We start from the raw sequence: 27,234 nt of genomic DNA, 5'->3' as shown, positions 1-27,234 counted from the left end.
AAACACTGACTGGATTCAGGTCAACTTGTCAGATCCCGAAGGATTTCGCAGTGATTTCAAAATCAACATCACTATTTAGAATTAAATTCCTACAACTCATCATTTCTTTCTCTTTCAGCTTGTGGCTTTTCTTGTGAAAGATTTCTTCGCCTTTCTCTCGCTCTTTCACCGCTTCTTTCCTTTCCTTCCTCTGGCAAAACTCTCTCTCTTCCTGGGTTTCACTCCATCTTTCTCTCCTTGGTGAACTTGTTCTGGCCTCTGTGTATTAAAGTGTGTAAAGTGATGATGATGTTGTTGCGCTGTTTGAGTTGCTCTCGGTGGAAAAACCCGATAAATATGAAACTATCTGCAGACAAAGTTATGTAGGTGTGCTCGCGCTTCCAGTTCCTTCTAGTTTTGCTTCCGGACAAAATCAAACAGCCACTCAGAATCGCGAGGGACGGACATGGCTGGGATCCCTGTGTGTCCATGAAAAACCAACTCGATGGTTTCCATAGTTTCTTCAGTCTGGAGCTCCGCTATAAATGCAGTAAAACGGAACTGCCCAGCTATGCAGTTCATATCTCCAGTGTCTTATAAAAGCATTCATCCCCCATTGGTGTTTGTCTTGTTTTGTCACATTACAAGCTGAAATTAAAATTGATTTTATTTATTTATTGGGGGGGAGATAGCACCATATGATTTACACAACATGCCTACCACTTTAAAAGTGCAAATTGTTGTTTTATTGTGACTCAAACAATAATTAAGATGAAAAAAAAAACCACCCAGAAATCTGGAGTGTGCATAGGCACTTACCCCTTTTTGTATGAAACCCCTAAATAAGAGCTGGTCCAACTAATTCACTTCATAAGTCACATAATTAGCTGATTAAGATTCACCTGTGTGCAATCAAAGTGTCACATGACGTCTGTATAAATCAACCTGTTCTGGAACAACCCTGACTCTGCAAGCACCATGAAAACCAAGGAGCCTCCAAACAGGTCAGAGACAAAGTTGTGGAGAAGTATAGATCAGGGTTGGGTCATAAAAAATATCCCAAACTTTGAATATCCCAGGGAGCACCATTAAATCCATTATAGCAAAATGGAAAGAATATGGCACCACTACAAACCTGACAAGAGAAGGCCCCACCCACCAAAACTCACAGACCGGGCAAGGAGGGCATTAATCAGAGACGCAACAAAGACTCCAAAGATAACACTGAAGGAGCTGCAAAGATCCACAGTGGAGATGGGAGTATCTGTCCATAGGACCACTTTAAGCCATACATGCCACAGAGTGGGGCTTTATGGAAGAGTAGCCAGAAAAAAGTAATTGCTTAAGAAAAAATGTTTGGAGTTTGCTCAACAGCATGTGGCAGACTCCCTAAACACATGGAAGAAGATTCTCTGGTCAAATGAGACTAAAACTGATCTTTTTAGCCACCATGGGAAATGGCATGTGTGGCGCAAACCCAGCACCCTGAGAACACCAATCCTACAGTGAAGCATGGTGGTGGCAGCATCATGCTGTGGGGATGTTTTTCATCTGCAGGGACAGAAAAGATGATCAGGACTGAAGGAAAGATGGATGGCACTAAATATGAGGCAATTCTGGAGGATAACCTGTTTGAGTTGGCCAGAGGTTTGAGACTGGGATGAAGGTTCACTTGCCAGCAGGACAATGACCCTTGGCTTAAAGGGAAACATTTCAATGTCTTGGAATGGCCGAGTCAAAGCCCAGACCTCAATCCAACTGAGAATCCGTGGCATAACTTGAAGATTGCAAGATTGCTGTACACCAACGAAGCCCATCTAACTTGAAGGAGTTGGAGCAGTTTTGCCTTGAGGAATGGGCAAAAATCCCAGTGGCTAGATGTGCTAAGCTAATAGAGACATACCTCAAGAGACTTGTAGCTGTAATTGCAGCAAAAGGTGGCTCTACAAAGTATTGACTTTGGGGGGATGAATACCTATGCATACTCCAGATTTCTGTTTTTTCATCTTAATTATTGTTTGTGCCATAATAAAACAGCAATTTTCACCTTTAAAGTGGTAGACATGTTGTGTAAATCAAATGGTGCTGACCCTCCAAAAATCTATTTTAATTCCAGCTTGTAATGCGACAAAACAGGACAAACACCAAGGGGGATGAATACTTTTGTAAGACACTGTATGTCTACTTTCTGGATGAGGGGATTAGTGAGATGAGACACTCTTCCTGCACCTTTTAGGGTGAAACTATTTATGGACCATTTTATATAAAAACCATTGAAGGTGCTCTTGCACATCTGAGATCAAAGTGAGGTCTATTACATTTATCAGTTTTGCATCAAAATACCAGTTTCATTTGTTTTTCTGTCTGACTTGACATGAATGTTTTGATGTTCTGTCTTTTGACATAATACTTTTAATAAAGACAATAATGAGAAGTGGGACAGGTTTGGACAGAAGTTATGTTTATCTTTATGTTGAGAGGTCGGGACTTATAAGGAATGACTCTAACAGCAAGATCAGTTCTATCTGAGCTGCTGTATGATACAGACTACGTGACTTATTTTGTAAGATTCTTCAGCTCAAGTACAGATGCATGAAGATACATGTTCTCATGTGACATCAGTGCGTTATATTCTTAGTCACTGTAAAACATTACACCCTTCATTTTTTAAAAATTGTGAATTCCCCTCTGATACGAGTTCTACCTGGTCACCAAACCCAGGAAGTTTCTGTTAAGTTTAGAGTAACATTAATACATAATATGCTGAAGAGAACATTTATTTATTTATCTTTATCTAGCACTGTTCTGACACCCAAGAAAAATAAGAAGAATATTGTGGGAAGAGAGAGGTTTTCAGCTGAGATGTAGAACGCAAGAGTTGTGAGCATGTAGTGAGATGTGTACAGTGATATTCACTCCTCAGACCTCACAAAGCACTGAAATGCTACTTAAATTGTTTGCTGAAAGCATTGCATATCTCAGTTGTGTTATTCGGTCCCTGACAGTAAGCCCATTTACCTTCTGTGATTTCTTCTTGAGTGAGGAGCAGCAAGTCCAGCACCCTGTCTGACAGTTTGAATGAATCACAATATCGCACTCTGAAATGTAACTTTTGGAAATTGTAAAGGCACTCAATAAATCTAGGCGATGCTAGTTGAGCCAACATTAAATATGCAAATATGACACCATTAATTAATTAATTAATTAATTAATTAATTAATTAATTAATAGTTTTCATTCCTTTAAAGTCCACAAAAACTGCACAGGGGGAGACAGTATCAGAAACATAGCTTTTCACAGAGACTGTACGTATTTTCTATGGATAAACTGCACACAAACCTTATTTAATTTTGTTAAATTTATTTATTAAAATTAAGCTGATTAATTTATAAAATTCATGACTGTGTGTAAGCAGATGAGTGCTTATCCTTTAAACAGGTTCCAGGTTCGAACCTGCCAGCTGACCAGGGTCCTTTCTATATGGAGTTTGTATGTTCTCCTCGTGCTTACATGGGTTTATTCCGGGTGCTCCGGTTTCCTCCTACAGTTCAAAGACAAGATTAGGTCAACTGGCTACTCTGAATTACACATAGGTGTGTGTGTGTGTGTGAATGTCTGTCTGTCTCTCTGTGTTAGCCCTGTGATAGTCTGTCCAGGGTGAACCCCACCTCTCGCCAGAAGTCAGCTGGGATTGGCTCCAGCTCACCTGCAACCCGCACTGGATAAGCAGGATATAAAATGGAAGTCACTGATACAAAACAACAAAAACATTTTACAGCACATACGTTCATATGGATTAGCAGCATAATAATGGAAGCAGTTCAGGAGCATAACTGCTTTATTCAATGGCTTAATATCGCGATCACATCAAAGCATGAAACGGAAATAAACATGGAAAAAACATTTTGTTAAACAACAACAAAAAAATGCTCATTTATTTAAAATGCTCAAAAGGAAGATGAAAATTTAAAGTGAAGAATGTTTTACATTTGGACCAGTAGTGTAATATAATTGTGATTGACCCCGGTGCAAATATTTTTTCAAGCCCCAACACAGGCATACAAGCACTCTTACTGAATGGTTCAACCACTGAGAAAAATTTGACATGATGTACAAGTTATCTGAAATGACAGGGAGCAAGGTTATTAAATAAACAAATTAGCATTTGCCAGCAAGCCATCTTCCAATCAAATTAAAGTGGTGGGATGAAAGATGGACCAACTGGGTGCTTCTTGATTTTCACCATATTTCTCCTTTCTGTACAAACTGAGATGGGGTCGAAGTGAATGGGTTTTGGGAAGCATCGATAAAATGACTGACATGAGACACATGTAAACAATCACTCCGGACAGTAACGCAGCTTTTTCAACAGGTTTTCTCAGCCACAGTAAAACCTTGTTCAACATTTTTTTTTTTGTACTTATTTGTACAAGCAAGAAATAAAAAATATTTAAAGAGGAACCACTGCAATGTGCAACAAAGTTAGTGACCTCAGAGAGACAACCTGAATTCTTAGCGTGCTTCTGTAGAAAAAGGGTGTGTTTTAAGGGTGTATTCAGACCAGGATAGTTCGATAGTTCACTTACTTTGGTCCGAATCAAATGGTTTGTTTTTTTTTTCATTTTGGTGCGGTTCGCTTTCACACTGTACATTTTAGTAAGTGGACCAAAATCTGTCAACAAAGCCACGCGCCCTGAGGTCGTTCAGCTATTGGTCAGAGACGACACGCGCACAAAGCGTTAAGTTCAAAAGTAGTCATGGAGGCTTTCCGTGCTGTTATTCTTTTTAATGTCATCAAAGCTATATGCTTTTACCAGTTTTTACGGTTTTCACAATTGTGCAATTACTATGCTGTCGTACAAGTAATTTATCAACGACGACTTCAAAGGGCAAGGCGGCTACGGAGGATAGCGCTGATGAGCGCACATCATGTTGTGACAGTTCTGGCTCTTCACGCAAGACGGAGGAGGTATGTGTCGGGATATTCGCCTTATCCATCGTAATAGATGAATTTCTTTTTTGCGTTGCTAGTACTGCCACTTTTTGAAAGAATGTCCCTGATTTTAATGTAGGTCTGATGGAGTTTCTTCACTTTTAGCCGACATTGTTCTGAGGAGCGCGTGAACCCCTTCTCCTTCATTTTCTCACTGAATACAGCAAACACGTCGGCATTTTTGTGTGTTCTCTCCAAAAGCTCAGATATGTGGACATCTGCCCATATATCCACAAGGGTACGCGTTTCTTCCTCGGCCCACGTTTGCCCCCTACTCATTTTTTGTACTCTGTAGTCTAGCCTACCACTGGTCTGAATGACTGAACGACTGTTGTAAGGTTCCCTTGACAACCGAAACAGTGTTTGCACTTTGCGGTGGAATGTCAAGACTCTGTTTCCCATAATGCTTGACAAACGACGGAAGCTCCCAAGGTACAAAAAAGCAAAACTGTCAGATTAGGTCCAGTCTGCTTTCACACCTCCAAAAGGTCCGCACCAGGGTTCCTTTGGTCCGGACCGAGTCTGACCTTGCAGCTCGGTCTCGGTCCGCTTGTTTGGTCCGGACCAGAGTTCGGTGGTTTGTATTCAGACCAACCCAAAAGGTCCGGACCAAGGGAAATTTGGTTCGTTTGGTCCGGACCAAACAACGTAGGTGTGAATACGCCCTAAGAAACAGGTTACGGAAATGAAAGCACACCAAACTGAAGTGTGCACAGACACAAAGAGGCTTTATCTTTTAGCGTCTTCTTATAAACCTTAAAAATGAGGGAGTATTTTGAGTTTTTGACAGAACTGATACTGTATGTAAAATTGTTCACTGAGTGAAAGTTGTTCCTTGTAAATGTAAATGTTATTGATAGCTTATGAAACAGACTGAAGTAATAATGATAAACTGTCTTTCATTCTGTTTTTGTGTGACTCTCCTGATTCTCTACAGCTTTCTGGAATCTCAGTCAGGGGTGTGTGTGTGTGTGTGTGTGTGGTAGCTATATACAGTGAATTCTAAGCTCATTTTACCACTTCAGGGTTTATTTCCCTCAGAGTTGTATATATTTGAGTTATACAAGCTGTTTTTGAGAAAACTGGTCTCTGGAATTGTAAAGGGTGTACAAACTTATGAAAACTCGTAACTGTTTTTATGTAAATGCAAGCAACTTCAATCCAATGGCTTCACTTAATATGATTTAAAATAATTATATGTGATTAATTATTTCACTTTTGTGGTGTGAGAGACTCCACTGAGATCAGCACAAAAAAGTCATGTCTCGTGCCGACCTGCATGGCTCAAAATCTTTTACAGGAACTGCAGGATTTCCTGCACTATGTTAAAACAAAGCATTAATTTCTGTGTTTTTATGCAATGGATGAGAAAACAATCTGTAAATATCTTTAAATACTATAAACATGCATTACCCCACTGTATATGATTAGCCGACATAGTGTGTTAATGCAGTGAGATTTTCAGTTCTTTGTTCTGTGGCAGTTTAAAAGTTTTCCCTGATACCAGAACACTCGCTGTTACAGTCGTCTACAGACTGAAATATTGCCCTTGTGCTGTTTAGATTATCAGCATAAACATTTTAATTTGTAGTGTTTCAAGATATCGTAATTCCTAATAAATGTCCTAATTTAATTTTAAATCGCTGCTCTGTACTCTGTCAGTGTCTGGGGTAAAGTGCACTTGGTGAACATGTGAGTGTGTTGAATGTGGTGTTACAGCAGTCTGGTGTAAAATGGGATTAAGAGGAGCTCAGTTTGAGCTTCATGAACACAGGAGGAGGTGAGAGAGCTGGACAGACTAAAGGACTAAAACTCTGCTGCATCAGTATTTACACAGAGATGAAGTGAGAGTTACAGTAATTCTGACATCACTATAACCAGATAGTCGAATGGCATTGTGGGTAATGCAGGATACGATTAATAAAATTTCAAATCACCAACATGTACACTCACTGGCCACTTTAATCGGAACTTGTTCTTGATTCTAAGATTCCTGTTCTTGGCTGCAGGACTGGAAACCAGTGTGGTCTTCACTGTTGCATGCTGAGATGCTTTTCTGCTCACCATGATTGTAAAGAGTTGCTATGAGTTACTATATTCTTTCTGGCAGCTCGCACCAATCTGTCCATTTTCCTCTGACCTCTCTTATCAACAAGACATTTCCACCCACAGAACTGTCACTCACTCAATGGTTTTTGTTTTTCACACCATTCTGTGTAAACTCCAGAGACTGTTGTGTGTGTGAAAACCCCAGGAGATCAGCAGTTTCTGAAACACTCAAACCAGTCCATCTGGCACCAACACTCATGTCACAGTGAAAGTCACAGAGATCACAATTTTTCCCATTCTGATGTTTGAAGTGAACATTAACTGAAGCTCTTGATTTATATCTGCATGATTTTATGTATTGTGCTGCTGTCGAGGGATTGGCTGATTCGAGAAGTGTGTAAAACAGTATGGGTGTTCCTAATAAAGTGGCTGGGGAGTGCAGATGAAAAGATCAACTTTGCATTTCATTCCAAAATAAATCTTGAACTCCACTGAAGCTCAGCTGATAATTATAAAGATTAACATGCAAATCATTCAGGGTGGATTTTTCCTTTAAAACCTGAGTGAGTATTTTAGTATGAATACATTAATAGAGAGATTTGTGCTTGTAGCTTGTTTTGGTGAGTTTCAGTTCAATCCTTGAAACTGATCTTTGCTCGCACATCTGCTCTCTGTTTGTCATAAAGCGATCCTGCTCAGTAATTTTCCATCACCCACTGAAGCTCCCCATCACACTCCAACAACTCTGCTTCCTGAGATTACATTTTCCAATCATATCACTCCACCACACTCCTGAATGTGGATATATCCTCATGTTTATCCTTCAATAAACTGAGAAACATCTCTGAGCAGCTGAGTCTGTGTCAGTGACTGTTGCTCCCGGATATCCGTGAGACAGAATCTCCTCGGCGGCAGAGGACTTATATTTTTAGATCACTCACACTTTATCATACATACAAACTCATACTATAATTTTATATCACACAACTTCGGCCTGGTACAAGTTGAACCTAAACTAGTTGCTTCAAAGACACCACCTGACCTCTTCTCATGTTTCTTTAGAAAAAAGGTGTCTCTCAAAAGAACAAAAACAAAAGTACACCAACTGAAAGCATGAACTTTGGAACAAAGCGCGTTTACTTTTAGTGTCTTATTGTGAAAATATTCATCTTAAAACGAGTACTTTGGAGTATTTAGATTTTTTGAGAGAAGTGATGTGTTAAATTGCGCTAAAACAAGTGTAATGTGTAAAGTGTAATTTATCTTGTGAAACAGACTGAAGCAATAATGAGAACCTTTCTTTCAGGGGTTATTTGTGTGACTCTCCTGATTCTCTCCAGCTTTGTGGAATCTCAATCAGGTATGAAAAATCTCTCTCTCTCTGTGTGCGTTAGTGAACTCTAAGCTTGTGGAATTCAGTAAGTTTAGTGGAGTTTATTGGAGAATAAAAGTTGTTTTTGAGAGAACTGATTTCAGCTCCTCTTGGTGTGTGACTCTCTTTAACTGAACCCTGGGCTGCATCCCAATACCCCATCCTCTGTCCTTTGTCCCATCCTCACCACTTTTCGTTAACCTTGATGGAAAACATCATGAGCTGAAGGAAAGACGTGAAGGACGGAGGAAAAGACACCCGTTATGTCGGTGTATTAACTGAAGAGACTGACAGTTTTAATGAAGAACTTTTACTGAGCACATGAGACTTGCATCAGGTGCTTTCGAAAAAAGGGGACAATGCTGTCTCAGGAGGATGTTTAACAAGACAGCGAGGCATCAAGGATCATTAGAAGCTGATCAAACTTTCTTTTCCTGTCAACCATCATCTGCGTTCGAAACAGAAGGTTGCTGCCTTGTTGCCTCATGGCCGTAATAGACAGGTGTCTCATAAGGCAGGACTTTCAACTTGAGGCATCTCAGGACTTTTGTTTGGAACGACATTTTAGGACAGAATTTATGGTAACATGTGACATCAGCACAGCATGTAACTAAACCAAATTAGTTAGTTGGCTAACAGATGCCTCACAAATTATATTAAACTCATTTACTTTTCAAAAATCTAAGTGAAAAAAAAGCCCCAAAACTTTTGTATATAAAATCACTTTTCTGTTAAGTTTGGTCTGCCATCTTTATTTTTTCCACTCCTTGAGAGAGCTGCTGTATAGACTTATAGGTGATGGGGAGCACTGAGGATACATCAATGTTGCCGTCAATCAGGAGCAGTTTGAAGGCATCTTATGCCGCTTTTCCACTACAAACGCGGCTGAGCCGTGCCGTGCTGAGTCGAGCTGAGTTGGGCTGTTGGAGTTGCATTTCGACTACAACCGCGCTGAACCGTGCTGGCTGGAAGTGGGTGGACACATTGGGTGGAGTTAGGGAAAGTGGGTGGACATCAGGTGATGTCGTTAAGCAGCGCAAACAGTGACATCAGTGAGCTTTTAAGCGGTAGTCTCACGACCCGAATAGTAAACAATAAACATGGAGGACATGGAGTCGTTAGTGTTGCTGGTCTTGGTGCTGTGGCTTGTTGTCACCGACAACGCCAACAGATACTGGCAAGAGCGTATAGATGAGGCGAGGCGCATAAGGCTTCAGAAATTCTCGTAATTCGTAATTCTTCTTCTTCTGGGTTTACGGTGTTTACAGATCCCAGCGCACTCGCGGGGCGTGTGTGGGCATGTGAGGACACTCCTCCTCACCAATCAGTGCACAGGGGAGTGTCTGCTCACGCTCCCAGCCTCACTCAGCTCGGTTTGGCTCGCTTCAGCCCCACTCCAAAACGGTGCGAGTTTTAGGGGCTAAGCAGGGCTGAAGCGAGCTGAGTCGTGCTGGTTTTTGGTAGTCGAAACGCGAGCCGTGTCGGGCTGAAGTGAGCTGAAGCGAGCTGAAGTGAGCTGAAAAAGGGTAGTGGAAAAGGGCCATTAGAAGGCAGAAAGCAAGAGTTCTCAAGATCAGTGTTGAACGGTCCTTAATGCCTCGCTGTCTGAGGAGGGTCTGGCTGCAGACTGGAGCTCCACTCTTGACAGGAAACATGTGACCTCCTCACCTTAACCCTAAGTCACATGTCTCCTGTCAACAGAGCTCCAGCCTGCAGTCAGTCTCTCTTGTTGTTGTCGTGTTTGACATCCCTTTGATTGGCTAACAGAACCTGTGTGTAGATGATAATTAAAAAATGTTAGCCAATCAGATTAAAACTATTTACATACAACCCCGATTCCAAAAAAGCTGGGACAAAGTACAAATTGTAAATAAAAACGGAATGCAATAATTTACAAATCTCAAAAACCGATATTGTATTCACAATAGAACATAGACAACATATCAAATGTCAAAAGTGAGACATTTTGAAATTTCATGCCAAATATTGGCTCATTTGAAATTTCATGACAGCAACACATCTCAAAAAAGTTGGGACAGGGGCAATAAGAGGCTGGAAAAAATAAGGGTACAAAAAAGGAATAGCTGGAGGACCAAATTGCAACTCATTAGGTAAATTGGCAATAGGTCATTAACATAACTGGGTATAAAAAGAGCATCTTGGAGTGGCAGCGGCTCCCAGAAGTAAAGATGGGAAGAGGATCACCAATCCCCCTAATTCTGCGCCGACAAATAGTGGAGCAATATCAGAAAGGAGTTCGACAGTGTAAAATTGCAAAGAGTTTGAACATATCATCATCTACAGCGCATAATATCATCAACAGATTCAGAGAATCTGGAAGAATCTCTGTGCGTAAGGGTCAAGGCCGGAAAACCATACTGGGTGCCCGTGATCTTCGGGCCCTTAGACGGCACTGCATCACATACAGGCATGCTTCTGTATTGGAAATCACAAAATGGGCTCAGGAATATTTCCAGAGAACATTATCTGTGAACACAATTCACCATGCCAGCCGCCGTTGCCAGCTAAAACTCTATAGTTCAAAGAAGAAGCCGTATCTAAACATGATCCAGAAGCGCAGACGTCTTCTCTGGGCCAAGGCTCATTTAAAATGGACTGTGGCAAAGTGGAAAACTGTACTGTGATCAGACGAATCAAAATTTGAAGTTCTTTATGGAAATCAGGGACGCCGTGTCATTCAGACTAAAGAGGAGAAGGATGACCCAAGTTGTTATCAGCGCTCAGTTCAGAAGCCTGCATCTCTGATGGTATGGGGTTGCATTAGTGCGTGTGGCATGGGCAGCTTACACATCTGGAAAGACACCATCAATGCTGAAAGGTATATCCAGGTTCTAGAGCAACATATGCTCCCATCCAGATGACGTCTCTTTCAGGGAAGACCTTGCTTTTTCCAACATGACAATGCCAAACCACATACTGCATCAATTACAGCATCATGGCTGCATAGAAGAAGGGTCCGAGTACTGAACTGGCCAGCCTGCAGTCCAGATCTTTCACCCATAGAAAACATTTGGCACATCATAAAACGGAAGACACGGCAAAAAAGACCTAAGACAGTTAAGCAACTAGAATCCTACATTAGACAAGAATGGGTTAACATTCTTATCCCTAAACTTGAGCAACTTGTCTCCTCAGTCCCCAGACGTTTACAGACTGTTGTAAAGAGAAAAGGGGATGTCTCACAGTGGTAAACATGGCCTTGTCCCAACTTTTTTGAGATGTGTTGTTGTCATGAAATTTAAAATCACCTAATTTTTCTCTTTAAATGATACATTTTCTCAGTTTAAACATTTGATATGTCATCTATGTTCTATTCTGAATAAAATATGGAATTTTGAAACTTCCACATCATTGCATTCCGTTTTTATTTACAATTTGTACTTTGTCCCAACTTTTTTGGAATTGGGGTTGTACATAAGTTTAAAGGCACAGCCGCAAAATCAGCCCGTCATCATGATTGGGGTTTCATACCATGCTAAAACAGCATGAGAAAAAGATCAAAGGCATTTTTTCCCAATACAAACAACTTACAAATTTTACAAAATAATTTCAGGGAATAATATAAAAATCAAAAAGTGTATGCATGTCCCTTTCAAGATAATTTTATCATTCCAGCTACTTTACTGAAAGTTTAGTGCAAATGCATCACAAAAGAAAAGTCTTTAATCTGGGAGTCTCCTCTCAACGTTCACCAAAAAACGCTGACTCGATCACACTGACACAGAATTGTTTTGCTCCGGTCTTCATGTTGCTGTTTTTATGATGACGTCCAGATGCTTGTGTACATCTGAAACAAATATCCCCAAACTATATGTAATATTTATTTAGCTTGTGTGCCCCATCACATCCATAAAGTTGGGTAAGATACCTGACCAAGCTAACTGACCTAACAACAGCTAACTGTCTGAAGCGAGGGAGTTTATTATTTCCCCAATATTATGGTTAATTCAGATAATGTGGCTGAGAAAACTATGTATGTCAAACAGGGGCGATTTCTCAGAGACAACAAGGGAAGCCGAACTTCCCCTAAAATTCTATCCCCAAACTGCGGCATCTACGACGTTGAATTCTCATTAAAACAATAACTTGTATAACATAATATATGCCCAAGATTGTATTTACATTCATAACTATCTCTATGTCATCCTGTAACTTATTTGAGTGATGTCTGACGAACTTGCAGTTCACTACGAGAATCACCTTTGCTGCCAGGCTGTAACCTTTCTTATTTCAATGGGCTCTATGGACTGGCAGCCGGGTATCCGTTGCAGTCTACGAGACGGCTCTGAACAGCCAATTTTGGCTAGTTGTTATTGGTTAAAATCGACAAAATCGTCACTTCCAGGGAAGCCGGGTATCTCTGGGGGTAAACGGGACATTGGGAGGGCCAAGAAGCCGGGCTGATAAAGGATTATTGGAGGTGGTGTTTGAAAGACATGAGGAGGGCGGTCGCTGTACTTCGGCGAGGAACACGGTCAGTCCCTAGCGGATGTCGAGAAAGTGTAGTCGTGTGCCAAAGTGCTGTGCGAATTTCTTTTCATATAAACGTTTCTTCTCATTGATGTCTCTGTACATTACTGTGTAAATAAATGTAAATATTACTCGTTGTGCTCCGTTAACTTTCATCCATTCTATCAGTTTGATCATTCGTGAATTCACTCGTTTATTTCATTTGTAGTTCAATCAACGTGGTTGTAGGCTAGCTTGAGCCTTATTGGGATCTGCAGTGCTAGCTGCTAACAGCTGGTATCTATCTGCTATAGAGATCTTGCAGTCACGTGACCGGAAAGTACACAACCGCCATCTTGTCGGTCAAAAACACCGCTGAATACTGCTGCACTCGTGTACAGAATGGATCAATTTCAACCGACGGACTACACGGCTCATTTTTCTAATGAACAGATAATTAGATATATGTCTAAAATAAACGATCTACAGATTTGTGACCCTTATGGCTTACCGGACGGAGTTTTCACGACCGGATTTTGAACTGCCAGCGGAATACCCGGACGTGTATAATTACCTCATTAACTTTCCCTCGCTGTTCAGTGGTGAAGCACTGCGTGCTTATAAATCTCTGCACAGTTATCTTTACAGAAATTCAGGATTTTGTCAGTGACTCAGATGTGGCATCTTGTAAACAAGAATCCTCATTGGATGGGTAAGTCACTTAAGTATTGAGTATAGCACTGACCAGCCGATTATAGAATAAGGTAATTCCAAATCGTCCGTGTTGTTTACATGGATCTGGTGTTGGAGAGGTAGAGGCTTGGCAGTGGAGATTTGAGTGGCTGTTTTCTGAGCTTAGTCAACAGGCCGGCTCTGCAGCCTCGCTTTTGCTTCCGCTCCCGGCACCGCCTCCTTCGCTTTGCTTCCGATAACAATCCACGGAGACCCCGCTGGTCTCGCTATCTCGTCCGGAATGTTTTTTTTTTTTTTTTCTCGTCCGGAATGTTGTGCATGCGATGGAAATCGCTACAAACCGTCATTTTCTGCTGGAAACCAATGTCCAGTAAGTCCATACGGTTGTAGTGGATATTGAAGTCCAGTACAGACGAACAACACGCAAAAATACACACAAAAAACATAAAAAACGTGCACAGGTAGGGAGAACTTGTAGCCGCAGCTGTTGTAGTAGAATTGTATATAGTAGGGTTTTCCAGAAGAAAAGGTAGAAGTAAAAGCAGAAGTAGACCCAGAAGTAGAAGGCGGAATATGACGTTTGACTGACAAGATGGCGTCTGTCACAATCTGGATCGGCTGTGACGTCACATGCAAGTGCTCCATAATGGCAAATGTCGTGGACATGCTTTTGTCAAAAAGTTTTGACACTCTGCCATATGATGAGAAAGTGAGAATTAAAGAGCAAGGCAGACCAAAGCCCAAGCTTAATCTCATTCAAAAATCAGCAGGTCATAACAGGTCTTTTCAGGTGTCTTGGTATGAAAATGTGAACTGGTTGACTGGGTTTCCTGTGACTAATAAAATGTACTGTTGGCCATGTCTTTTGATGAAGCCCTCTCAGGGAAATTTAGTTTGGTCAAAAGATGGGTTTGGGGACCTGGTGAATTTCAAAAGGGCTTGCAAAAGGCATGAAACGAGCAATGAGCATGTCACTTCATGTGCAAGACTTGGCTGTCTGGGGAGGGTCAGGGTGGAACATGCCATCGATGAAGGTTCTCGTGTACAGTGTGGAAGGCATAATGAAATAGTCACTCAAAACAGGGCTTTCCTGAAACGTTTGATAGATGTTATGGTAAAATGGGCTTCCCCTGTTTTAAAAACCAGCAGCCGCCCCTGATGTCAAACAATGTTTTATCTAAATTTAGCATCATTTTCATTCCTAAAGGAGAAATATATTACAATATCCAATACTGCAGTTAACATTTTAAATTTTAATTTAATTTTTTTGAAACTCTGATTGGTTTATTTACTGTTTGTGGACTCGCGGTCAACTCCAACAGCTCTGTCTTTCAATATAAGATGTGTAACAAAGCCCATCTGATCTGACCCCAAGATGCTAAAATTGTCTTCAGTGATGTGCACTGAGCACAACACTAATATATGGCTGAAATTTTCAGGGACTAACCCCAAAATAAAATTCATCCACATTTTTTGTATATTAAAGGTGTCATTGCATCGTTTTTTCATTAATTGTGCGGTGGTCTCTAGTATGAATGAATGCCCTGTGAGCCGGTTTTGGTGAAAAAAATGCCGTGGTGCTCCTGTTTCAGGCTGTTCTAGTTTGGTGGAGGAGTGGGTGGGGAGAGAATGACAGGATTTCAGCTCTTATTCATGAATATCCATGACATGTAAACATATCGCTTCTGATTGGCTAACAGCACTGTGATGCTCCCTCCAGTGGGTTATGGGCGAGGCCATGACAACTAATTTTTGAAGTGACGCAAGTTTGTAGGGCTTTTTCTGATTCGCTCGTTTTTCCATCTATTTTCTTTCATAGGCTAATACAGGGAATGGGGGTAGAACATCATTTTCACGTGCAGCATGCATATGCAACTCAGAGTGACCTATGGTATTTCAAAAAGAGTCAGTATTAAACGGTTTGTTGTGGAATGACACCTTTAAATTCCTTTGGAAAACTATTGAGACTCCAGTTTTATTTTGTGCATCCTGGAACAGCACTTGCACTTTCTTCCCACATCTCATCATCTTTCCAAGGAACTGTTCAGTGACGAACTAGATGGCTCCTCCTCATCTTCTTGGTTCATATAGTGTCATGGTCATATGTTAATGAGTGGTGGCACCAGGTTCAGTTCTACATCAGAGTGACACACATTTCTAATTAGCCTTTTCTCTCTGCCTATTTATTTTCTCTGGCCTTTACAGACTGGGAAGGTAACAGTCCACTTTAAAAGGCCCAGTACGTCCCCAAGTCACATCGACATTACCATATTTCAGAAACAACAAGAAAAACATCTATGGCATGGGAACTTTAAGTAAATTAGTAATACATGGGACCTTAACAATATATAAATTAATTCAGACAGTTTTATTCTTACTGTTTTGACCCTGTATTTATTGCATCTATTCATTAAAACCCCATTATGCTCTTGGGCACCCCCTACAGTTGCAGAGTATAATTCACTTTTATGCCACTGATGTTTTGAGCTCCCCTCCTGGACAGCTGTGCTCATGCATCTGTTTACAAACTAAAGGATACGAAACTGGCAGAAGCCAAAGAAACACATCGACTGACAAGATGGAGTACCATTACAGAATTTTACACAAATATTGCTGCATAGTTTCATTTATTGTGACATCAGATATGAATAATAATGTAACAAAAAGAATAACAAAGTTCTAGTTTTGGTGAAATACCGTGTTTGCATTTTCAGGCCATATACATTGTTTGCTAACTATGTGAATGCACAATCACTACATGCCCCAATACACAATCCTCCTCGGTCTTCTTTTCCTACAAGTTATGACATTGAAAAATCCCCAAAGCTGTAATTCATGAACAGTCCACTCCACATACAATCCGTCGGTCTCAGTTTGATCACAAAACAATAAAGGTTTCCCAAATAAACATTTCAGCAACTTCAAATAAATATTAGTGTCCCCTGCTGCCAGTTTTCTGAATCAAGCTGAAAAGTTAATCTACTCCGCTGGCACCGCCATAATTAAAAATCACGTGATTGCATTCCTGCACGCTGATTGGCCAAAGCTCAGTATTCGTGAACCTCACGCGCTGTGCTGTTTTACCTCTCAGTATCCCCCCAATCAGCACGTCCAAATACACTGTGTGGCTTCAGATCATTCTCAAGTTTATCATAAATTTAGACTTTGTGTACTACTTGTTTAATTTCCAACTCTTCCATGCTGTGACACGGTATGTTGTTGTGAGCCTTTAGTCCCGTTTTTGCTACTCATTTTGACAGCTCACATTTAAAACATTGGTGTGTGGTTTCTTGCAAACGAATTCAAAGTCACTCACCTTTCAACGAATCAGCACACAGCAATGCATCATGTGATTTCCAAAATGGCAGCACTGGCAGAGTAAACTGGAAGTTTTCTTCTTAGTTGGGGGGAAAAAAAATATTGACTGTTTGGATCAAAACTATCGACTTGAATTGAATAACATCTCATTATCTCTAGCCGCTTTATCCTGTTCTACAGGGTCGCAGGCAAGCTGGAGCCTATCCCAGCTGACTACGGGCGAAAGGCGGAGTACACCCTGGACAAGTCGCCAGGTCATCACAGGGCTGACACATAGACACAGACAACCATTCACACCTACGGTCAATTTAGAGTCACCAGTTAACCTAACCTGCATGTCTTTGGACTGTGGGGGAAACCGGAGCACCCGGAGTAAACCCACGCGGAGAACATGCAAACTCCACACAGAAAGGCCCTCGCCGGCCACGGGGCTCGAACCCGGACCTTCTTGCTGTGAGGCGACAGCGCTAACCACTACACCACCGTGCCGCCCCATTGAATAACATATTGGGCCTGTTAGAACCTGTGTCTGTCTCAGTTCAGATGCGTTGACGTAAGAGCGCTCTGGAGCAGGGTTAAAACAAACCACACGAGTTAAATCAATCTGGTTTATTCAAGCACTGCTCAACGATACACAGAAAGAGCAGGGTTTATATACATCAGAAGCTTGCGTGACAAGATAAGTAAGGGGCTCGGGGGCACAAGGTCAACTCGCCAGATAAGGAGTCGTTTTTATTATACATGAAAGAGCAGACCATACACCCCCTAGAACAGGAGGAACCAGGAATGTGGTTTCAGCGAAACTAGAAGGTACAGAGAAAATAAAAGAGTATGTTCTCGCGATTATGCACGTTTACCAGGGTGTGAAAGGGTCATAAAGCTCAGGACAGCTATGCACGAGAACACACAATCTTACAATCCCCTCTTTTATACTTTGTTTACAGAGTATAACTACAGTTTAGACTCTAACGTATTGACAGACATAACAAGACTGATTAGTATGTTGTTTAGCAGTCCAATTGGCAAATCGCCAAAAAACGTTGTCCTCGTGGCTGGCTTGAGCGGGATTCCCTGCTCCAAGCGCTAAGACCAATACCAGAAGGAAAGTCATACTGGTCACTGACTTTGTTCTTTCTGTGTCCACAGGATGTAGATAGTTGAAGGTAGCCCAGGCTCACGTGTCTTCCAGATTCCTCAGTTCAGAAGTCTGCGGGACGCACCGACCATCCCCTCTTTGTAGATCAGCCGAAACCGGATCACTCCGGATGCTGGAAAGGGGATCCCTGAAAAGGCCGTCAGCTATTGTCACAGCAACTTTCTGAAACACAAAAACCTGTTAAGCATCAACAATATAGATTTCTATTACATTGGAGCCTTCTTTATTCGACTGGCATGAATCCACTGTGGAAAAAGGTCAGTTAGTACAGCCGTTCGAGTTACAGCGAGCACATCCGTGGGTTCACTGTAGGGCGGTTCCTCTAGAGGAGTGCCTAATTTAGCGAATTTCTTTACCAACACTTTATCCCCTACCTCAAAGGGGTGAGTGGGTGCCTCAGGAATGGGAGGCTTTTTGGAATTTAGTCTCGTCCAGTATTCATCAAGTACCCGCATGAGACCCACGGCGTACTCACTGAGATGTACATCAAGATCACTCGTTCCTATAGCCTGCATACCTCTGCGCCAGGGTGTAGGAAAAGGCCGGCCCATCACGAGCTCGTACGGAGACAGGTTGTCGAGGGCCACTTGAGCGGTCATTCGCATGTCAGCGAGGACTAAGGGTAAAATTTGTACCCAGTTTTTAGTGCCGGTTTCTTGCATTGCCTTGCGCAGCTTACCCTTGATTGTTCTATTTGCGCGCTCCACAATGCCGGAGGATTGTGGATGGTACGGGATGTGGAATCGCCAAAGGATTTTTAGGTCCTTACATAGTTCTTGTGTCACCTTAGAGGTGAACGGCGTCCCTTTGTCAGAGTCTATCCCTACCGGGAGGCCATAACGCGGAATGATTTCTTGCGTCAATTTGTTTACCGCCGTGCGAGCGTCTTCTTTCCCGCAAGGGAAAGCCTCCACCCATCGTGAAAATTTGTCGACCATGACCAAAAGATACTTAAAGGGGCCCTGCTTTGGCATGTGAGTGAAGTCAATCTGCCATTCCTGGAACGGCGTGTCAGGTATGGGAAGGTGCTGATGTACCGCGCCTGGTTTAGATGGATTATTCTGGGCGCACGTTAAACATCTGTCTAGAATGTGATGTACATCGGTGTGTATTTTGTCGATGCAAAATATTTTGGATAAATCCTCCACTACCCCCCTTCGTCCGCGGTGAGTGGGACCATGAAACTCGCGGACGAGGAAAGGAGTGCAATGTCTAGGCAAACAAAGGCGGCCCTGAGCATCGATCCGAACGCCGTCAGACGGCTGCGCGCCGCATGAGTCCCAGAAATGGTTGTCTGAGGCCGAAGCGGAGGCCTGGAGGGAGATCAAGTCAATGTCCGGAAGAACGGCACTAATCATGCGACTGGATGAGACCAGGGAGAGAGTAAGCGAAGGCGGAAAAACACCGGAGGCAGCCGCGGCTTTGGCAATGCGATCGGCGAGAGAGTTTCCCCTGATCTCAAAAGAGTCCCCAATACAATGAGCACGAGTCTTAACAATGGCTAAAGAGCGCGGGAGAAGACAGGCGGTGATTAAATCAGTAACAAGCGAAGAATGAGAAATGGGCTTACCGTCTGCAGTGGTGAACCCACGCGAAGCCCAAATCCGACCAAAGTCGTGAGCAACGCCGAAAGCGTAACGTGAATCAGTGTAGATAGTGACGTCTGTGTCCTGGGCAATAACACATGCACGGGTTAGAGCGTATAGTTCGGCAGCCTGAGCCGAGGAGAAAGGAAGAGAAAAAGCTTCAACAGTTTCATCAGGAAGGCGGCACACAGAATAACCACACACGAAAACGCCGTCAGAGGGGCGTGAGCACGAGCCGTCCACAAACAGCGAATCACCTGAAAGTAACGGGGTGGAGCGTAAGTCGGGGCGGATACTTGTCTCGAAAAGAATGCTAGAAATGCAGTCGTGTGTTTCAGAAGGAAGAAAATCATCCTGTGAATTGAGGAGGCGCTGAAGCGCGTGCGCGAGAGAATCAAAAGAGGAGGAGGGCTTAACAGTAAGGTTTTCGGTGGCCAAAAGAATAGACTCGTATCCAGAGCGACGCTGCGCAGATAAATGCTGGGTACTGAGGTTCTTTAAAACGTGCACTACATCATGTGAGGTGTGGAGAACGAGCGGGTGAGACAAAACCAGCCGTTCAGCGTCCGTGACCATGACAGCACATGCAGCCACCGCCCTGAGGCAAGCAGGGAGGCCCTGTGCCACAGAATCAAGAGTTTTAGAGAGGAACGCACAAGGCCGCATACCCCCCCCGTGCTCCTGCGCCAAAACCCCAGACGCAGTTCCCTGCTGGTTGCACACATATAAATGAAACGGCAAACGGTAATTCGGAAGTCCGAGAGCAGGGGCCGAGCATAAAGCCTGTTTCAAGGCCCTGAAGGCCGTCAGCATCTCATCAGACCACACCAGGGGCTGAGTCAAAGGGTCCGAGTGCAGAATTGCAGAGCGCAGACACTTGTCATAGGTGGAACAGTCAGGAATCCACTGGCGGCAGTAATTGATAAGTCCCAGAAAAGCCATGAGGGCGTGTTTGGTGGCAGGCACCTGAGTGTCTAGGATGACCTGCACACGCTCGGGGCTGAGCCTGCGGGAGCCCTGGGAGAGATCGTGACCCAGATATCGAACAGTGGGGAGGCAGAACTGAAGCTTAGTTCGTGAGACCTTGAAACCTTCTTGCGCCAGAAGAGAGAGGAGAGCGAGTGTGGCTTTAGCGCAAAGGTCCTCGTCCTCCGCCGTTACCAGAAGATCATCCGCGTATTGGAGCACGGAGGAGCCCGAGGGGAGGCACAAACCGGCCAAGGCGTCCCTCACTACGGCTGTAAAAACCGCGGGGGAATCGACATATCCTTGGGGTAACCTGGTCCATGTGTACTGCTTTCCCCTGTGCGTAAAAGCGAACAGGGGCTGCGTGTCGTGGCCCACAGGGACGCTGAAAAAGGCAGAACAGAGGTCAATCACAGAGAAAAACGCATGTTCACACGGAATCGAGGCCATAAGAGAGGGAACGTCTGGAACTAATGGGGCGACTGGGATAATTAACTCATTAATCTTACGCAAATCCTGGGTGAAACGCCACGTGCCGTTGGGCTTCTGCACCGGATTCACTGGGGTGTTATAAGGGCTGACACAGGGAACAACCACACCTTGCTCTAGGAGAGAACACAGAACATCATCAATGCCAGACAGTTTAGCTGGGGAAAGGGGGTACTGTTTTACATATACTGGCGAAGAGTGTTTAATGACCGCCTCGTAAGGGGTACAGTTAACAAAGCCCACCTCGTCCTTATGTTCCGCCCAAAGAGAAGCTGGGAGATCAGAAAGAGAGGGTGTGAGGCAGGTAACGGCACAAGCAGCATTGAGAAGGTTATGGGGGAGAGAAAGAGAGGTGAGGGCAAGAGCAGCCGACGAGGTTTCGTCTGGTATGTCAACAACCATGTGTGAGCCACTAAAAGAAATAGAGAGCCCTAGGAGGCTCATGAGGTCCCGTCCAAGCAGGTTAAAAGGGCAATCAGGCATGCAAACAAAGGAGTGAGAAAACTTCAGTAAAGGATCAAGGGCACAAGTAACAGAAAGGGGGGGCGTGCAACTGGAATGGAAAGGAACCCCTTCTATTCCCACAGAGCTTACAGACCGTGTAGATAAAGGACCCGCATATTCCCTCCCCACTGAGGACATGGTAGCCCCGGTGTCGAGTAAAAAAGGATATTCAGTCCCTGCCAGGCATAAAACAATAGTGGGAAGATCTTCGTTAAGAGGGGAGCTGAATAAAAGATTTAACATAGCAACGGTCGGGGTTTCATCGCTCTGAGGGCAGCCCTATGGGCGGGCAGGATCTCTCTGCCCTGTGGGGCTTGAACCGGCGCGCATGACGGGTTTCTCGCGTTCCTGCTCATCTCGCTGTTTCGCATGACATTCTCTTATCCAGTGCCCCTCTTTTCCACAATAGTGGCACTTTCCATTTCTCCTCCCTCCCCCGCCGCGCGGTCCCGTTCGGCGACCCCTCTCCTGTCGTCCCTCCGCTCGTCCGCCCGGCACGACGGATAAACATGCTTTATTTGTTTTACAGTCTAAAAGACCATCGCTCTCCAGCGTGCGCACCCGCTCCCCGGCCTGACGGAGGACCAGATTATTCCGGTCACTCCAGTGATGTTTTAAAACGCTCTGTATTTCGGGGCGACAATTAGACAGAAAGGTGGACAAGAACATTGGGTTCGGGTTTGCCAAATCAAGTTCAAGACCTCCCAAATGTTGCCAAACTTCCCCAAAGCGCTTCCAGAAAGCCGACGTCAGCTCAGAACGCTCCTGTTTGCAATTAGTGACCTGTGACAGGTCTCTATTTGCTTGTTTTAAGGCGAGCAGGTATCGCGTCAATTGCTCACGAAGCTGCTGCAGTGCGTTCGGCGTGTCCTTCCAAAAGAAGGTAGTCACGGTGCGCCGACGTGGGCGACCGTCATCCCCTTCATACTCTTCCTTAATATTTTCAGCTTGATCATTGACGGGGGCGAGAACCTGAACGTTTTCTAACAGGGCTGTCTCATCATATGCGCCTCCTAATTTATTTTGCAGAATAAACCGGTAATCAGCTCCCGTAAGCTGACAATTACGAGAAACATTAATTAACTGATCAACAAAAAGCAAGGGCTTATCGGGTGACGGAAGAAGCGAGATGATGTCCTTAAGAGCCGACGGGGACGGAGGAGTTATATCAATACCACTGCGCTTTGCAACCCATACACAAGCAGCGTTTTGTGGCGGATAAGGACGCGAGCCGGCGTCTGGACCCACACCATCGGGATTATCCCAATCGTCATCATCAGTGTCATCATCGGTATCGTCACTACTTTCTTCGTCTTTGCCGTTCTTGGCTGATGCAGGCGCACCCTTTATCCCTCCGGGACGCTGCCCTCTGTCAACCGTGGGGGGGGGGCACGCAGACACAGCAGCCAGGGACGGATAAATTTTAGGAATCGTTTTTGCAGCTGACGGCGATTTACCAGTAATTTTTCCAGCCTTACTATAAGGTGGAGGTTTACTATCTAACGAGGCTGGAGGAGCAGAATGAGATTTGGATTTTCCTAGCGCCGCCTCCTCCGTTTCCTTGGTGACGGGTGCAGCCCGAGGCTTCGGGATGGATTTCAGGACTGAACGGGGAGTATAAGCCTGTTTAAAATTATCCCAAATCTTCTTCATATCATACCATTTGGCATATCCTTCCCGCATATACGGGCGATCCCATCCGGGGTCCCCTAATCCCTCATAAATCATGCGATGGGCCGATGCAAGATAACCAGGATCGAAAGTACCTCGGCGAGGATATGAAGGAATTTGAGGGTTGGCCTCGGTCCAACCTGCCAAATTATCGAGCCAAGGAGAAACATAATAAGCGAAACCGCACCTAGTCATCCATTCGGCCGGGGTTTCCCCTGGCGCAGGCTTAGGGAACGAGCTTCCCATCGTACAATGACAACAAACGGATCTGAAGAGGAACAGACAACAAATATAGTACAAATTTGTATAGCGCGCTCTTCCTGGACTCGAACCAGGGAAAACTGTCCTCCGTAGGACACTACGAAACTACTGCCAACCAGGTAGTCAATCAAACATGTCTTACCTGATTGAGAGTATCACGTTGAGGTCACCAAATTGTTAGAACCTGTGTCTGTCTCAGTTCAGATGCGTTGACGTAAGAGCGCTCTGGAGCAGGGTTAAAACAAACCACACGAGTTAAATCAATCTGGTTTATTCAAGCACTGCTCAACGATACACAGAAAGAGCAGGGTTTATATACATCAGAAGCTTGCGTGACAAGATAAGTAAGGGGCTCGGGGGCACAAGGTCAACTCGCCAGATAAGGAGTCGTTTTTATTATACATGAAAGAGCAGACCATACACCCCCTAGAACAGGAGGAACCAGGAATGTGGTTTCAGCGAAACTAGAAGGTACAGAGAAAATAAAAGAGTATGTTCTCGCGATTATGCACGTTTACCAGGGTGTGAAAGGGTCATAAAGCTCAGGACAGCTATGCACGAGAACACACAATCTTACAGGGCCAAATAATCTTTCTTGATTCATGATCAAAATAAGGTTGGTAGACTGGCTGTGGAGCTAGCAGTTTACAAAATACATGACTTCTAACACGGGAAGCCTCAGATTTGGGATCTTTTCGTGTCATAACTTGTAGGAAAAGAAGACCGAGGAGGATTGTGTATTGGGGCATGTAGTGACGGTGTGTGAATGTGGCGCTTGTGTGTAATTGACATGATATAGACAAACATCGCACATAATATACATTGGGCAGTGTAATTTATTACAAGCTGAGACAGGTTTTCAAAGTTGCAAACTCTCAAGGCTTATTTGGTGTGAGATTGACAAATACTGACCCAGTGTTCTGGAGTGAGATGGATTTATTTATTTCCATGCTGGCCTGAGACAGGACTGAGATTAGATGACTTTTGTCATTGGAAAAACTACAAATCTGTGTGAAACAGGGGTAACACTGATAAGGTTACAGCCTACATCACTATCTTTCATAAATATTATTAACAGGGATGGAGACTCTGCTGTTGATTGTCAGTATTTTCCCTGTTAGCCATGAAACATCATTACTTATGTCTTGAAGTAAACATACAGTGGCATGCAAAAGTTTGGGCACCCTTACTTAAAATGTCTGTTACTGTGAATAGTTAAGTGAGCAGAAGATGAACTGATCACCAAAAGGCATAAAGGTAAAGACGACATTTCAGCGTTTTCTGCAAGATTTGTGTATTATTTTTGTTTTGTACAATTGGAGAGTGAAAAAAGAAAAGGAACACCATGCGAAAGTTTGGGCACCCAAATACATTTGAGTTCTCAGGTAACTTTTACCAAGGTTCCAGACCTTAATTAGCTTATTGAGCTGTGGCTTGTTCAAATTCTTCGTTAGGAAAGGTCAGATGATTTCAAAGCTGTATAAATTCTTATTTATACAGCGGGAACACGCTGAGAGGCTGCGCGGGAACACGCTGAGAGCGGGCTGAGAGGCTGCGCGGGAACACGCTGAGAGCGGGCTGAGAGGCTGCGCGGGAACACGCTGAGAGCGGGCTGAGAGGCTGCGCGGGAACACGCTGAGAGCGGGCTGAGAGGCTGCGCGGGAACACGCTGAGAGCGGGCTGAGAGGCTGCGCGGGAACACGCTGAGAGCAGGCTGAGAGGCTGCGCGGGAACACGCTGAGAGCGGGCTGAGAGGCTGCGCGGGAACACGCTGAGAGCGGGCTGAGAGGCTGCGCGGGAACACGCTGAGAGCAGGCTGAGAGGCTGCGCGGGAACACGCTGAGAGCGGGCTGAGAGGCTGCGCGGGAACACGCTGAGAGCGGGCTGAGAGGCTGCGCGGGAACACGCTGAGAGCGGGCCCAGGCCGCGGCTGAAGCCTCAGATTTTCCTGCCGCGCTGCTGCCGCCCCGCTTGTTCTTCCTGCACATCGCTCCTCGCTTCGCGACATGCCACCAAAAAAGAATACAGCACAGGTTGAGGAGGTCGACGATATTAAAAGATCGCTTGACATGTTGACGGAGGAGGTTTCTGCTGTTAGACAACAGCAGAAAACCATCATGAGCCTGGTGGAGGAAGTTAAAGCCTTGAGGCTAAAAATCACCGAGAAGGACAAGCGGATTAACTTGCTGGAGAACCGGGTGGCCGATCTGGAACAATATACCAGAATGAACGACATCATAATCACCGGCTTGGAAGTGAAACCTCGCTCATATGCACGGGCAGTGACTATGCGGAACGGAGAGGAGCCGAGTGAGGAGGACGCGGCATCGGTGGAGCAACAGGTGGCGGCGTTTCTCCGCTCAAAGGGAGTTGAGTTAGACAGGGGGAACATCGAGGCCTGTCACCCGCTCCCAAGGAGAAACGAGAAGACAAAACCGGCAATAATAGTTCGGTTTGCAAATAGAAAACACAAAAACGAACTGCTGAAACAGGGAAGATGGCTGAAGGGATCAGACGTTTACATCAATGAGCACCTGACAAAGAAAAATGCGGACACTGCCAGAATGGCCCGTTTACTCAGAAAACAGAAGAAAATACAATCAACATGGACTTCAAACTGCAAAATATACATTAAGTTACATGGAACACCAGAACAAGCCAAAGTACTAGTTATCAGGGAGCTGGAGGAGCTGAGCAAATATTAACGAAACGTACAACAAGGTATCCTTAAACTACAGCCATGACAACTCCTGATAATAAACACACATTAGGACTAGAAAACTTTGTATATACAGAACATAAAATACAGGACATAGAACATGATATTGATCCGGATAACAATTTACTCAATGATATAGAAAACAGCTGCAGTTATTACACAGATGAGCACTACAACGCAACTTTCCAATCAAAGCATAACATCATCCACTTCAATAGCAGAAGCCTATATGCCAACTTCCACAGTATTAAAGAATATTTGAAACAGTTTAAGAACCCATTCAACATCATAGCAATTTCAGAGACATGGATCAGCACTGACAGAGATGTGGACTTTGAGATGGAGGGTTATGATCTAAATCATATAAGCAGAGTGAAAAAGAGAGGAGGAGGTGTGGCAATATATGTGGACAAAGGATTGAAGTATAAGGTGGTGGAGAGTATGACAGCAGCTGTTGATAATCTGGTGGAATGTATCACAGTGGAAATTTGTATGGAAAAAGTAAAAAATATAATTGTGAGCTGTTTGTACAGAACTCCAGCATCAAGTATCGATATATTTGAAAACTGGATGGAAAACATGTTTTCTAACTCAGTGCAGAAGACTGTGTTTATCTGTGGGGATTATAATATTGATCTGTTAAATCCAAAAAAGCATAAAATGACAGAAGATTTCATAAATACAATGTACAGTATGGGTTTATACCCAAAAATCACCAAACCTAGTAGAATTACTTCTCATTGTGTCACATTAATAGATAATATATTTACAAACAGTATGGAAAATAATACAGAAAGTGGGCTTTTATATAATGACATCAGTGACCATTTGCCTGTATTTATTGTCTATCACTGTAATTACTGGAAACCTAAGGATATGAATCAGCTGAAATACAAACGGATAAGAACCGAAGAAAACATAAGGATACTTAAGAGTGAATTACTTAAACAGAACTGGAGAGTCGTATATGAGGAAGAAGATATTGACAAAGCATACAGTGGATTCCTA

At 43.8% G+C, this 27,234-nt stretch overlaps 1 protein-coding gene across 1 annotated transcript in view; it reads left to right on the top strand.

The window, feature by feature from the left end:
- The first annotated feature begins 8,308 nt into the window (after positions 1-8,308).
- LOC132885450 (butyrophilin subfamily 1 member A1-like) overlaps positions 8,309-27,234 on the top strand; it is a 192,108-nt gene continuing 173,182 nt past the window's right edge. The window contains exon 1 of the mRNA XM_060920131.1: positions 8,309-8,381. Coding sequence (XP_060776114.1) covers positions 8,309-8,381 — 73 coding nt within the window. The remainder of the gene's footprint in view (positions 8,382-27,234) is intronic.

Source organism: Neoarius graeffei, chromosome 1, assembly GCF_027579695.1.
Source record: "Neoarius graeffei isolate fNeoGra1 chromosome 1, fNeoGra1.pri, whole genome shotgun sequence".
Taxonomy (NCBI): domain Eukaryota; kingdom Metazoa; phylum Chordata; class Actinopteri; order Siluriformes; family Ariidae; genus Neoarius; species Neoarius graeffei.
The sequence above is the reverse complement of the archived record's forward strand: the minus strand, read 5'-3'. Positions and strand labels throughout refer to the sequence as shown.